At 44.5% G+C, this 13,365-nt stretch overlaps 2 protein-coding genes across 2 annotated transcripts in view; both read left to right on the top strand.

The window, feature by feature from the left end:
* PPFIBP1 (PTPRF interacting protein, binding protein 1 (liprin beta 1)) overlaps positions 1–8,761 on the top strand; it is a 35,542-nt gene extending 26,781 nt beyond the window's left edge. Inside the window, exons 16-24 of the mRNA XM_009075804.1 lie at positions 633–783; positions 2,061–2,172; positions 2,303–2,391; positions 3,159–3,281; positions 4,089–4,214; positions 5,049–5,237; positions 5,783–5,962; positions 6,592–6,657; positions 7,151–8,761. Coding sequence (XP_009074052.1) covers positions 633–783; positions 2,061–2,172; positions 2,303–2,391; positions 3,159–3,281; positions 4,089–4,214; positions 5,049–5,237; positions 5,783–5,962; positions 6,592–6,657; positions 7,151–7,237 — 1,123 coding nt within the window. The 3' untranslated portion in view covers positions 7,238–8,761. The remainder of the gene's footprint in view (positions 1–632; positions 784–2,060; positions 2,173–2,302; positions 2,392–3,158; positions 3,282–4,088; positions 4,215–5,048; positions 5,238–5,782; positions 5,963–6,591; positions 6,658–7,150) is intronic.
* A 3,320-nt stretch (positions 8,762–12,081) lies between these two features.
* REP15 (RAB15 effector protein) lies at positions 12,082–12,792 on the top strand. Its single transcript, XM_009075803.1, is given in 3 exon segments — positions 12,082–12,376; positions 12,379–12,493; positions 12,495–12,792. Coding segments are annotated over 3 exon segments (708 nt in total).
* The last annotated feature ends 573 nt before the right edge of the window (positions 12,793–13,365 follow it).

The following is a 13,365-nucleotide window of genomic DNA, read 5'->3' as shown; positions in this document are numbered from 1 at the left end:
AGATGAGTGGTGCTAAGTGTGCTGGTGTTTTGCCTTCCCAGCAGGTCTTGATGAGTGTGGGGTCCAAAGGAGAGGCACAGTGCCAAAATGAAACACCCCATCTCCAGGCTAAATGGAAACAGTGGATCGAGGCTGCTTCCTCCTTTCAGAGATGGTCTTTGCAGGGTTGAGCTTGGCTGGGTGGTGGGGCCATGGTGCTGAGCTCGTGTCTTTGCAGGAGTGCAGCTGTGAGGCTGTTGAAGCAGGGTGTGAGCCCTCATGAGGCAATGACAGATATTCCTCCTGTTCCTTTCCTGCTGCCCTTCCAGGGATTAAGGGCCAAAGTGAAGAATTTGGTCTCACTTCAGAGTTTTAGCCATGCTAGGCAGCAGAGGTGGTTGTTTTCAGTAGTATTAATAGACTGTGTTTATTGTGATCATGGCAGCAGATCAGCAGCAATCATGGTGCTGATGGTTCTGAAAGGAGAAACATCCTCATGAGGTTCACCCGACAGCCTGGGGTGTGCCACCTCAGAGATCATCCCAACTCCCACAATATATATGAATTAGGCTTAGGTTTTGGCTTCAGAGTTATGTGTGAGGAGATTGGAGGCACAGGATTTATCAGTTTTTGTTTGGTGCTATCTCCTGCAGTGAGCTGGACATGCCATTCGCAAAGTGGACGAAGGAGCAGGTTTGCAACTGGCTCCAGGACCAAGGGCTGGGCTCGTACATAAATAACGGCAGACACTGGATACTGTCTGGGCAAACACTTCTGCAGGCTTCTCAGCAGGATCTGGAAAAGGTGAGAAATACTGGAAACACTGCTTTCAGTTAGAGGTACAAAAAAACTGCTGGTTCTGTGTATCTTAATCATGTCTGTAAGGTGCACCTAGTTAAAAATCTAAACAAGTTGAGTTTTTAAAATGCTATCACTTGCAGTGATGCCAAATCCATTTCCTCTTAGCTGAAGTTTTGTGGAAATGTAAGGCTCTGTAATGAAGCTAATAATTACAAATCTGTGATTTAGCTTCATTAAGCATGGACATATCAATTGATTATGCCACCTCCTAAAAATAGGCACATGAGAGTGCCTCATTAGCATATGAGTTTGTAGTCCTGCTTCATTAGCACTCATGTATGCTACAGTTGTTTTATGTCTATGTGAAAAAGGTACAAAAAGTTGCTGTTTTGTCTCCATTGTATTTTCTGCCCATTTTACACAAAGACGGATGAGGATTTGTTATACACAGGTTAATCAGCCTTTTTGTCTTTAATTCTTACAGAATTGTTTGTCTTTTTTTTGAAAATGAGAAACACCAAAAAAAGACTTGCTTCAATTTATAATTTTAATTCACAGTATTTGCTAAAGTTTGAATTTTCAGCCTCTAAAAAATTCACTCTCCTCACCAGATAGTAAGCCTGTTTTCTCAATTACACTGCAGCTGGAATAAGGAAAGTGTGGTACAACATAATGGCTTATAATAGTGTTATCAGAGGTAACATTCACTAGCAAGTGGATGTGGGTTGAAGGAGATCCTGGAATGGCTGCACTTGCAACTAAACATGCCAAGTGTTGTTCATTTGGAAGCATTAATGAATTTTAGTATCTCCTGGGACTTTTATATGTTCTTAATTAATAAAATAAGCTTAATTAATAATATTAAGCTTAATTAAGACCTAATAATTATTAATAATTATTTTAACCTTCCCTGCCTAAGTGGGAGGGAAGGAAATAATCCCAGCAAGCATTTTTCTGAATGCTAACATGGGTTAATATTGTGGCATCTTTTTAACCTTGTATGAGAATATTTTGGCCAACATTTTCATACAGTTTGGACTCCATCACTTGTGAAATTAATCTACCACGTTGTGAAATTAACCCACCACAATAAATGGGCCTTTCCATAGTTTGAACACGTGCTAAAATGATGCTGGTATTCAGCAGACAGACAATACACCTACCAGGTCACCAGCAAGTGCTGTGTACAGTGTGGCTCTCTGAAACCCTTTGTCATTCAGCAGAGGGAGAAATGCAATATATTATTGTCTCTAGATTTACTGCTTTTCTTCCTTCCACAGGAGCTTGGGATAAAGCACCCACTGCATCGGAAGAAGCTGCAGCTTGCTCTGCAGGCACTTGGATCTGAAGAGGAAAACAATCATGGAAAACTGGATTACCACTGGGTTACCAGTAAGATTTGGTCACATGCTTTAGATAGAGGTTCCTAACGATGGCTTATTTGGTGCTCAGAGGATAAGAACATTTCACTGGTGCTGGGTAACGTGGCTACCACACTAACATGGGTGTCTCTCTGCCTTAGGGTGGCTGGATGACATTGGACTCCCCCAGTATAAGACCCAGTTTGATGAAGGAAAGGTGGATGGACGAATGCTCCATTACATGAGTGTGGTGAGTAAACAGTGTCTCTTTTTCCTGACATCCTTTTCACATTCTTAGATTCTCTCCACTTCAGTACACACTGGTGCACCTCCAGATAGCTCACTGAAGACCAGGTGAATGGTTCATAGATTGAGTCTTTCAGTTTCCTGGATGATGGCTGGGAGAAGGCTGAGAGAGGTCCGAGTGCCAGAGGAGATGTCAGAATGCCCTGTTTGTACATGTACTTTGTTGCAGTGTTTTAAGGGCTTCTTGAAACTGCAGTGGGTGTCCTGTGTTAAGCTAATGCTAATACTTGTAACCCACAGAAAACAGAAGGCTTGACACCACTAGTCCCCTGCAAGTATTTCCTGCATTTCTTCCAGCTTTAGAGACACTATCTTCAGGTGGAAAAGCAAACATAGTAAGCAAGAGCCCAGACTCATACATGAGAAATGGAAAATCTTGTGCTTACCAGCTGTGTGTGGCACTGGTGTGCTCAAGCAGGGTTTGTACACAAAAGTGTGCAAATGCTGTGGCTGCTGTTCATGTTGTTATTAATTAAGGTTTATTGTACTGAGCTCTGTACCATGTGTGAAGCTAGTACAGTGCCACACAGGAAGCTTTTATTTTGGGACAGATGATTTGATCTTAATCACCTGTCTCATGTATTAAAATCTTGACCCAGATGTGTCACATGTGCCATTTTGAGCTGGGGCTGAAGCAGTCTCCTCCGCTCAGGTGCTGATGCCATGAATAAGCACGTTTATGTTTATTAACTCCCTCTTGCTCTTTGACAGGATGACCTGCTGTCCTTGAAAGTTGTCAGCGTCCTCCACCACCTCAGCATCAAAAGAGCCATTCAAGTGTTGAGAATAAACAACTTTGAGCCCAACTGCCTGCGCAGAAGGCCATCTGATGAGGTACTGCTTTAAGATGAAGCTGTGAAGGGAATCCTCTAGGGTTTTATCCCTGATGTTTCTGGTTGTTCCTGCTCTGCTCTCCTCTTCCTGTCCTCCTCCTTCCTATTTCATTCTGTTTCATTTTCAGTTTCCTTTTCCTCATCTTGTTCTTCCAGCCTCATGCTCTTACATGACATTCTTTCCTCCACCTGCCAAGACCTCAGACTCATGTCCCCCTTGCCAAGTCTCCCTCTTCTTTTCCAAGCCAGCAGCTGGCTGTTTTGACCTAGTCTCTGATGTGCTGTCTGGAATATAAATCATCTTGAACTCAGTGCACTGTTGCCATGAGTCTTGTGCAACTCTCTGGAAAATTGATGGCTGTGTCAAAATTTTCTGTGTAAAAGGAGCTTGGCCCTGTCACCAGGTGGGAGACTGCCATCAGTTTGTTTTGGAAGCAGCAAATGCTGGATAGGCCAATGGATCGTGAAACAACCCAGACTTGGTTTAGCTGCACAATGTGCATCTGCAAGAACAGCACAGCAGCTCATGGATCCAGCTGAATTTTCAGCCTTACTGGTAGAAATGGCGAGTAGATCTAGTGCACAGCAGGATAACCAAATGACCTGAAGAATAACACACATAACACTGTCCAGACCCATCTCCATGTTGGTATTGCTGCAGGGTAGCAGTCCAAAAAGAGATTTTTTTTTTGAAGTGCCAAGTGGGATTGCATTCCTTAAGGGCAGGAGAGGTTTGTTTCAGTAAGGGTTGGGGCTGGGACAGCTGGCTCGGGACACCTCCTTACCTGCCTGTTCCTCCTGTTGACAGAACAATGTCACAGCCTCTGAGGTCACCCAGTGGACCAACCACCGCGTGATGGAGTGGTTACGCTCCGTCGACCTGGCAGAGTATGCCCCTAACCTGAGGGGCAGCGGCGTGCATGGGGGACTGATGGTAAGACTCTAGGCTGCCAGTTCCATTTTATCAAAAAACAACAGAGCTGAGAAGTGCTAGAGCAAAGTTCTGACATTTTCTTTGCTGCACACACCTTATTTTTGTATTCTACTTCATAAGAAGTTGCAATATTTATTACCCTATGGTTTAAAGGATATGGATGTCTTGGGCAGAATTAGTCTGATAATCTGTATTCCACTCACAATTTAATTCCAGTATGGCATTCTCCACCTCCTGTCCTGTGAGGCTGCACACTGCTATCTTACTGTTAAACGGCCACTGACCACCCTCCTAGACCTGGATACAGTTTTATTTTCTGAGGGAAACTTGTTACCTTTGTAAAATTTGAGATTTCAGTGTCAAACCAGGATTGTTTTTAATTTCTCTAGCATCACATACTCCAGGCAAGAGAGTTGTAATTGCAGAAGCTTGTTGTGGTGATTAAGAATTAAATCCCTGCTCCAAACAATTTGTGTGTGTTTATTTTCCCTGATTCCTCTGGCTACCTTTTCCAGAATTAAAGAGGATGGTGGGTAAACATTTTGTGGCAGCTTCACACATTACTTCAGTTAAAGGTGGATTTATCTGTTCATTTCTTCTTACCCACCAATTTGTTTCTATTTACAACTCAAGAAGGAAAGCCTGGAGGTAGCATTTTAGGAATCCTTTAACTAGTTAACTCTCTTTTCCCCCTCTTTTTTTGTATATTTCCTCTAAAATTAGGAAAAAAACCCCAAAGTGACTGTAGGGAGTGACTAAGATAGGCTTGTTGATGTCCTTGTGACCTCATCAGATACTTCTGGCTTCAGCTGGATTCTCTGGTGTGTTGAATAGGTTTTGGAGCCTCGTTTCAATGTAGAAACCATGGCCCAGTTGCTGAACATCCCACCAAACAAGACGCTGCTGAGACGGCACTTGGCGACTCATTTCAACCTCCTCATTGGGCAGGAGGCTCAGCAGCAGAAACGTGAGGCCATGGAGTCCCCAGACTATGTCCTCTTAACAGCAACTGCCAAAGTAAAGGTAGGTCACATGTTCTGGTTGGTGTCTGAGCTTCAGGGGAGACATTTAGGTCTCCAACACACTGGTTTTATTTGTGTTTGGAGGGCACTTCAAGGGCTAAGAAAAGGGGCTGGTTCCTAATGGAAGAAGCATGATGGCAGGACTCAGCAGTTCTGGGTTTGACACCTGTGTCTACCATGAACACACCACACCTCAACCTCTCATGTGCACAGACAAGTGGTAGCACTCGTGTTGTCCTTCTGTATGGACTATGAAATGATTGAGAGGTAGATGGTCTCTTACTGTTTATAGGCTCATGGTTTGATGTAGGAGGATTTTGATCTCATCTGGCTTTCTGTAAATGGTGTTGTTCTAGCAGTGGTAGAATGAGAGGACACACACTGTCCTTTCAGATGCAACTATTCTGAGATGCAGCTATTCAGAAGAGCTGTTTTTAAGAGAGCAGTTGGGCTTTGACCCTTCGTCACTGAAACAACAGTACAAGTGTAAGGGATTTGTTAATTCTCATTTTCTAACTTCTGGTCAATCTTCTCTTCACTTTTAAGCCAAAGAAACTTACCTTCAGCAATTTTGGGAGCCTGAGGAAGAAGAAGCAAGATGATGTGGAAGAGTATGTGTGTCCTATGGAGCTGGGCCGAGCGTCTGGAAGTGGATCAAAGAAGGGCTTTAAGCCTGGCCTGGATATCCGAGTGTATGACGATGATGATTTGGACAGGCTGGAGCAGGTAAGCCAGTTTTAGCAGTTCAGAGTCTGACTGTGCTGTCAGGTTTGGTGGAAAACCCTTCCTTTTTCCAGGGAAGCCTTCCTTTTTGCTTTAGCCTGTGAAGGGCCTGACAACATGCTGTCACAGAGCATTAATGACAAAAGTGTCTTGGCACAAGGAGGTTGAAGCTGTGAATGTGGCACCTTTAGGACCTGCTCTGGAGTAACTGTCATCTCCTGACTGGATACACTTTTCCCTGGCTCAGATCATTTCAGGAGTAATCAATAAATTGTGTGTTGCACTTAAGTGCCACTCTGTCATGGCAGGACAAGGGGGAATGGCTTCACACTGACAGAAAGTAGGTTTAGATTGGATATTAGAAAGAAATTCTTCCCTATGAGGGTGGTGAGACACTGGCACAGGTTGCCCAGAGAATCTGTAGCTGCTACACCCTTGAGAGTGTTCGAGGCCACTTTGGATGTGGCTCTGAGCAACCTGGGCTAGTGGGAGATGTCCCTGCCCAGGGCAGAGGGTTGGAAAGAGATGATCTTTAAGGTCCCTTCCAACCCAAACCTTTCTGTAATTCTATGATATGATATGATACAAATCATTTATTATTGATTCATTATTCATTCTATGTTTTTTTATAGATGGAGGATTCAGAAGGGACGGTGAGGCAAATAGGAGCATTTTCTGAAGGCATCAACAACTTGACAGTAAGACTTAAAAATGGGGTCTGTGGAGTAAGATCTCTGTTTCTGTAAGATGGGTACAAACCCCTTGGCAGTCACTGGTGTTAGACAGGGTTAGTGAGACCCTTTGGGTTTTTACAGAGACAGAGGGAAAAAGGAAAATGAGTGGTTCAGGAAGATACCTGCCCATCCTGGTGGGGAGGTTTGATGGCCTGTGATCACCAGCTCTCCTTGCTGACTCCCCACCCTCCAGGGAGGACAGAGAACATGGCATCTGGTTGCCCATGTGTGGTGAGTTGCCAGCGGAGGATCGCAGCGCCATTTTCCATGAGAAGCCCTGAGCCATTTGGGCCAGCATCAGCTGGGAGCTGGTTTTGCACTAGTGTGGATGAGAACCTCCCTCAGTACAATGAAGCAGTGGCTGGCAGGGCTGATGGGCACAGGGCTGGACCATCCCATGTGCCTGATTTCAGTTGTGAGGGCCTGAACCTTGACTCTTCCCTCCTTTCTGTTCTAGCACATGTTGAAAGAAGATGAAATGTTTAAAGACTTTGCGACTCGCTCTCCTAGCACCAGTATAACAGATGAGGACTCCAACGTGTGACAGTAAGCACCAGGCACTGACAAAGGCTCACTTTCCTACGTGCAAGAAATGTCATCGTTACATGTGACAGGCAGCAGATCATGTACATGACATTGCTCTTGCTTCTGTTTGTTAGAAGTAACATGGCAGGGTGGAGAATTTGAAACAGAAAAGGAGAGAAGAAAAGGTGCCTACTCTAAAGTTGCCATAAAAACCACCCAGACACTGGTGAATGGTAATCATTTGAACTATATTTAGTGTACAAACTAGTGATATGTTTCAGAGTATTGCATTTAAATTTATGTGGTATGACAGTGCTCCTTTTGCTTTTTCATGGCCTCAGATAAACCTTTATCCTCTTTGAAAGTTACAGAAGGTGTTAGGTAAGAAGTATTGCATCTGTAGATATTGTGCATCAGCTTTCTCTAGGCTCTCAACTGAAAAATAAAAATTACTGCTCTTTTTCAGGTGCTTTTGTTTGGCACAAATACCAGTTTTGCCCTTCCTGCAGTATCCAATGTAGGATTTTAGTCATCTGTGCCCTGTGTAAACTCCCTGGTAGCTATTGACTGTCACTCTTATTTTTATACTGTTTTATAAAAAAAAAAAAAGTAAAAGAGAAGAAAAAAGAATTATATGAAGTACATATAAAAGCAAAAATTTAAATTTTGTGAGATAGAGTGATGGAAAGTTGAAGGTGTGTGGGGGAAGGGGAGAAGGTTGTAAAAAAATTATGCCAGTTTGCATACCAGCTGGTTACTGGAAAAGGCAGGCTGACCTTTGGAACTGTTTGCTTTTGTTGCTTTTTTACTAGGTGCACAGTTTAATGATCTTCCATTTGGGATGAAACAATTCTAAGCATGTTCCTTTCTAGCAGTGACTCGTATGGAAACTGCACATTTTAAAATGTATTCTTTCCTGTTCCCAGCAGTAGTAGTTAGAGCATTCAACAAGGTATTAACACTTCTGTGGCTTAAAAAATGTCCTTAAAGTTGAGAGTACTCCCTGCAAATGGAAGGGATATTTCTGTGCTGTGACTAACGTGAAGATGGTGTAGTTGCAAAAAAATAAAGTTATATAGAGAAATGTATAGGAAATATATTATTTCATATTATTAAACCTAAGGTGGGACTTTTCCTCCAAAAGTCAAATGTCAAACATGTTGCTTTTCATTTTACCTTCTTAAAGCATAGCTTCTCAGCTTTTGATGATCTTCAGGTTTTAAAAACCCAAACTAGCCAGTGGAACTCTTGTGTCAGACTTCGGGTATTGCAAGGTGTCCTAGCCAAAAGCACACAAAAAAAATCAGTGACTTTTTATTACAGTGGTCATTTGTATGGTGTTGAACATTGCATGTATTTTAGCACAATGGCATGAAGCTGCTCTGCTTTGTAAAGGCAAAAAAAAGTACAGCTGGAATTGTTCCTTGTGATGGTGTGATGCTTTACCAAGAGTTTGTCACTCTCTTCATTGCTCTCCTAGCTGGAAGTGAGACTGTTGCTGGGGTGGTGCAAGGGATTTCAGTTTTGTGCTGTCTTTGTGGGTGTTTGTAAAACACTATTAAGAAAGCTAGGAAAGGAAGGAAGGTTTCTTCCAGGGAACTCCCTTCAGATGTTGGGTGAGATTGGAGGCATATTCTGTGATTATATTGGTGTAGTCTGGTTCTTGGAAGGATGTGCAGTGCAGGTGATTATCAGTGTACCAAGAGGAGGAATTTGATGTGGACAGGTTGTGTTATAACTAATGCCAACCATTTTCTCTGCAGTACTTGGAACCAGGCAAGCAACCCATTAAGTCTACATGGAATACATTTTGCTGCTTACCATTTGTGTACAAACAGATCACATTGCTTTATTCAGTATTCCTGATGAATTCCTGTCCGCAGATAATTCGCTGTGTGTTGTTTCTTCCTCTGCAGTCTTGGGGGTGTTTGAGGTCTTTTATTCGGGCAGAAATACCACATTGTGTGACACCTGCTTTCAGCTTTAGGGTGCAGATGCTTGGGATGTGGATTCAGGCTTTGCTTTTTGTGAGTTCTCTGCATTAGCGTCGTTATTTACGTGTAAGTTGAGAGTAGAACCCTGTGGAAGCACTGGGAAGACATGGTGCAAGCTTCTGGGCAAGTGTATTCATCCAGATCGCTCTCACTAGTCACTGGCTAGTGAATATGGCTGGACATTCCCAAGGGGAAAAAGGGGGCTAGTGGCACAATGCTGTGTGCTGAAATAGGCACAGACATACTCTCCAATTCTCTGCAGTCCAGTGCTATCAGCAGGTGTTAGCAGCAACAGCAGTGACGGTTTATTTAAATCCAATGTAAGCTGCTCCCAACAACCCTTCCCTGCACTCACCAGCCAGAGGCCAGGTTAGCCCTCAGAGCTGCCTGGAGTCTGAACCTTGGTTACTTTGTGGGGTGGGAATATGAGAGCAAGTGATAAAGTCAGGAAGTTCTTATGTGCACACCATCGATACCGTTGGGGTATTCTAATTTGTGTGTGTTTGAAGAGGGCAACATAACTGCTGTGTATTGCCATGTGAAATCCAATAAAGTCTGTGGAAAATGCTAAGTGTTTCTGGAAGCTGGTTCCCTTGATCATGTATCCTCTTTTTTTCTTAAAAAAAGATTTTCCTTTGTTTTGTTCTATTTAAAAAGTGAAGGAGGGAAAAGGGGCAGGATCACACATTTGTTGTTGACTCGTTAGTTCGTTTGTCAGTAGTGCCTGCAGAAGGGCTCAGCTAAGAAATCAGTTACCCCAAGACTTTTTAGTTATTTCTGGGATCCAGATTTGAACCACCTTGGGTTGTTTGGTGTGGTGTGATGAGAAGGGGCTTTACCATTGCTTGGTGCGTGCTCCCTGTGGAGTCCTTGCAGGGTGCTCAGTCCTTTCTTGCCGTAAAAGGGTCTCTCTGATCCCAGGCTTTGTTCCCCTCAGTCCTCAGCAGTCAGAAGCTCCAGCTACTTTGCCAACAGGAGCTGAACTTCCCTAGACTCCATTTTGTTGTTGGGGTGCAGGTAAAAATGATGATCAGTGCTTTGCTCAGTGTCACCTGGATAATGGACCTGAAAAAACAGAACCAATGTCTTGTGACCTTCACTTCTGTGGTTCATCAGCTCACTGTTTCGGTGGGAACACTCAGGATCACCACTTTGAAACCCAGAGTATAACAAACCTTTTTTTGGGAAAGAGAGATTTTTCTAAGCACGAGCCTATGAAGATTAAATCCAGCTTTTTTCTGTTCGCTTAAAGTACACATACACTTAGGAATGGAGAAGTAATCCAGGATAACCTCTGGTATGACTCTTTTGATGCCTGTCCACTAGCTATTGTTGCATCCTGTCTTTCCCTTTAGGAGAGAACTTGCACTTGCCCTATCTGCATGCTCTTTACACCTTGCACTGCTTTGTTATGCTTTGTTATATTTTATGAGTCACCTTAGTACTTCGACATTTTCATTTATAGCAAGAGCTTTTCCTACTGAACCTCTTCATCCTCAGCTGGGAGGAAGATGATGATGGTGCTCTTTGAGGCAGGGAAGAGGCCAAACCTTCTGAGTTGCTGGTAGACTTGGAGCAGTGGTTGGCAAGGAGAAAGCATGAGGTGCTGGGGAACCCATAAATAGAAAAGAAATGAGAGTTGCAGTCAGAGATGACATGAGAAGTATTAGTGTGGTCTCTAATCATAGCTGTGAGAAGGTCATGAAGGGATAGACATGGGTCCATGACACATTTGAAGACCTGTGGAAGACAAGGCACAGAATGTAGGACATGAACTGTTTCTTGGAGAGAGGGACCCGAGGCCAGCAGTGGGACTGACCAGCCTGCACACCTGAGAAGGTGTTTCCCTGGGGTGGCAGACACAGGAGAACATCTACGGGCAGAAAGTGAGAGAGATCAAATGAAGATGTTTTGAGCAATGAGAGTGAAAAGGGCAGAGAAAGACAGATCCTCAACACTTTTTTCACCCAGAATGAAGACAAGGAGGAAGAGCAGCGTTCCACAGGACAGAGCTTGTTTCTTAAGAAAGGTGGTGAGATCCTAGGCCAATGAGGAGACCATAGTAGTGCATTTGACACCAGCAGCATCTGGAACAGGGCTGGCTCCTGCTGCAGCAGTGACTGACATTCCAGCTTTCACAGCTAGAGAGACTGGATTTTGTAAGGTTAGGAAACTTTTTTATTTGTAGCTATATTTAATCGTTGTGAATGGGGATGCATCAACTGTCCAAGTTTCCTTGAGATAATCCAGTTAAAGGCAGCAGCAGCACAAGCTTCTCAGTTGAACCACAGGTCCAACTGAGTTTGTGCATTGCCATGACACTACTAATGCCATTGATGGCAGCAGCAGGTATTACTGGGATACAGGCAACAGCCCATCAAAGAAGATCACTGCATCTCTTCAAGCACACTGTAGCAGGCATCAGGTTTGGATGCATCTCCTTCTCTGGGTGATTAAAAGAAAAAGGTTGTTTCATCCTCAGAAACACCCAGTGGCAATAAAATAGCTTCTCTGTAATAGTCCTAGAATGGAGATCAAAGGAGGTAACATCAGACTGGAACAAGATAGCATCAGCTAAAGAAATGGTACCGGAATCAGCAACAAGGAAAACAAGCACAGATTAATTCAGTAGATGTGAAAGTTACTGGGCCTGTTTGGTCACTGCTCAGTCAGCTGTGGAGAAACACACCCAGGAGAAAGGCTGTCTGCCCTGTGGGATACAGCCTGCTCAGGAGCTCAGCTCTGCTGCTGCCATCACCTTCACCTGGAAGATGACAGGCAACCATGTGCATGCTGAATAAGTTTGGATAAGCCCAGTGCCTGCAGAGCCTTTGCTGGAAAAGGAAGGGACTTCCCTGAGGTGGTCTGCATGTGGAAACAACCTCCTCCAGCACAGAAAATGGACCAGGTCTCCCAGGAGGACAATCAGGAGAATAAAGCTGAAACTCTAGTCATCTATGAAGCTTTTCACCAAGGTGTGCTCCATGCGCTGCGAAGGCTAAAGGACTATCTTGGTTTTGTGGATCCTCAGATCAAATTCCAGCCAGCCACAAACACACTGAGCGAGATCTTTTTGGTCAACTGCATTAGCTTCTGCGTGACAAAGGGCATGGAGGAATGGATCATGACCAGCAAAACGATCAAGCAGCCGTCCTGCCTGTTCGGATGGACTCGATCTGGGCTCTGTGTGGAGCTGACAAGCAAATCAAGCTTCAGATTGCCGTGCAGACTTCACAGCTGGCTGAGCTTTCCCTTGGCAGAGGCAGCTCCGTGGAGACACTGCTTCCAGAACATGAGCGCGTTTGAGAAGCTGGTGGAGTTCTGCCACCTGGTGGGACGGGACTGCCTGGGCTCGTTCGTCATGTTCAGTGTGCCAGGGAAGCCCAAGGACATCTGAGGAGTCATGCTAGACAGTATTGCCAAGGAGGAGCAAAAATACTGCCTGTGGGGCAGGAACACGCTGCAGCAATTTGTCCCCAGCACTGACAGCTTCCTGCACACCAAAGACATGCTGGAAAATTGCCTCCACACAAAAAGTGGACCGAAGGAGGGGGGAAACATGTACATAAATCTTGTGTAAACAGCTGGGCAAGGGCAGTGGCTCTGTGCACTCTGGCACCAGGGGCTGTGATGGACTCAGCTCTGCCCCTCTCACATTTCTTCTCACAGGTTGTTCCCTCCACCTCCTTTCCCACCTTCCCCGCGACCCATCCTGGTCCCTTTGCTCCAGTGGGAGCCAGACTGAGTCAGCCTCTCCAGGCTTTAAAACAATAGGACAGACCTGCCAGAAAAATGTGTTTATAGAAGGCACATCGTTTTTCCAGAACATTTTGTTGGCCTGTAAGTCTTGGCAGGAGCTGGTGAAAGCTTTATCAGCCAGAGCCTTGGGGAGGTCCTGGTAGATTTGACTCATGGCCTTTGCTTTGTGGCAGATTTTTTTCTGTACTAGGAGGGCGAGTCTGTAGTGAACACAATGTGCTGGTGCAGGGCAGAAGAGTTGCACTGAGCATGAAGGACAATGCCAGCGGTTACAAATGCTGGTTTGGAGGAATGAGCTGATTCTCAAGTGGAAAAGCCCTACCCAGAGCTAGAAATGGGCTCTATGAGAAACTTGCTAATTGCCTGCCCCTAATTGGTGTCAGGCTCTGGAAGG

The sequence above is a fragment of the Acanthisitta chloris genome, unplaced genomic scaffold (assembly GCF_000695815.1).
Source record: "Acanthisitta chloris isolate BGI_N310 unplaced genomic scaffold, ASM69581v1 scaffold16825, whole genome shotgun sequence".
NCBI classification, from domain to species: Eukaryota; Metazoa; Chordata; class Aves; order Passeriformes; family Acanthisittidae; genus Acanthisitta; species Acanthisitta chloris.
This window is presented reverse-complemented; position numbering and strand designations above follow the sequence as displayed.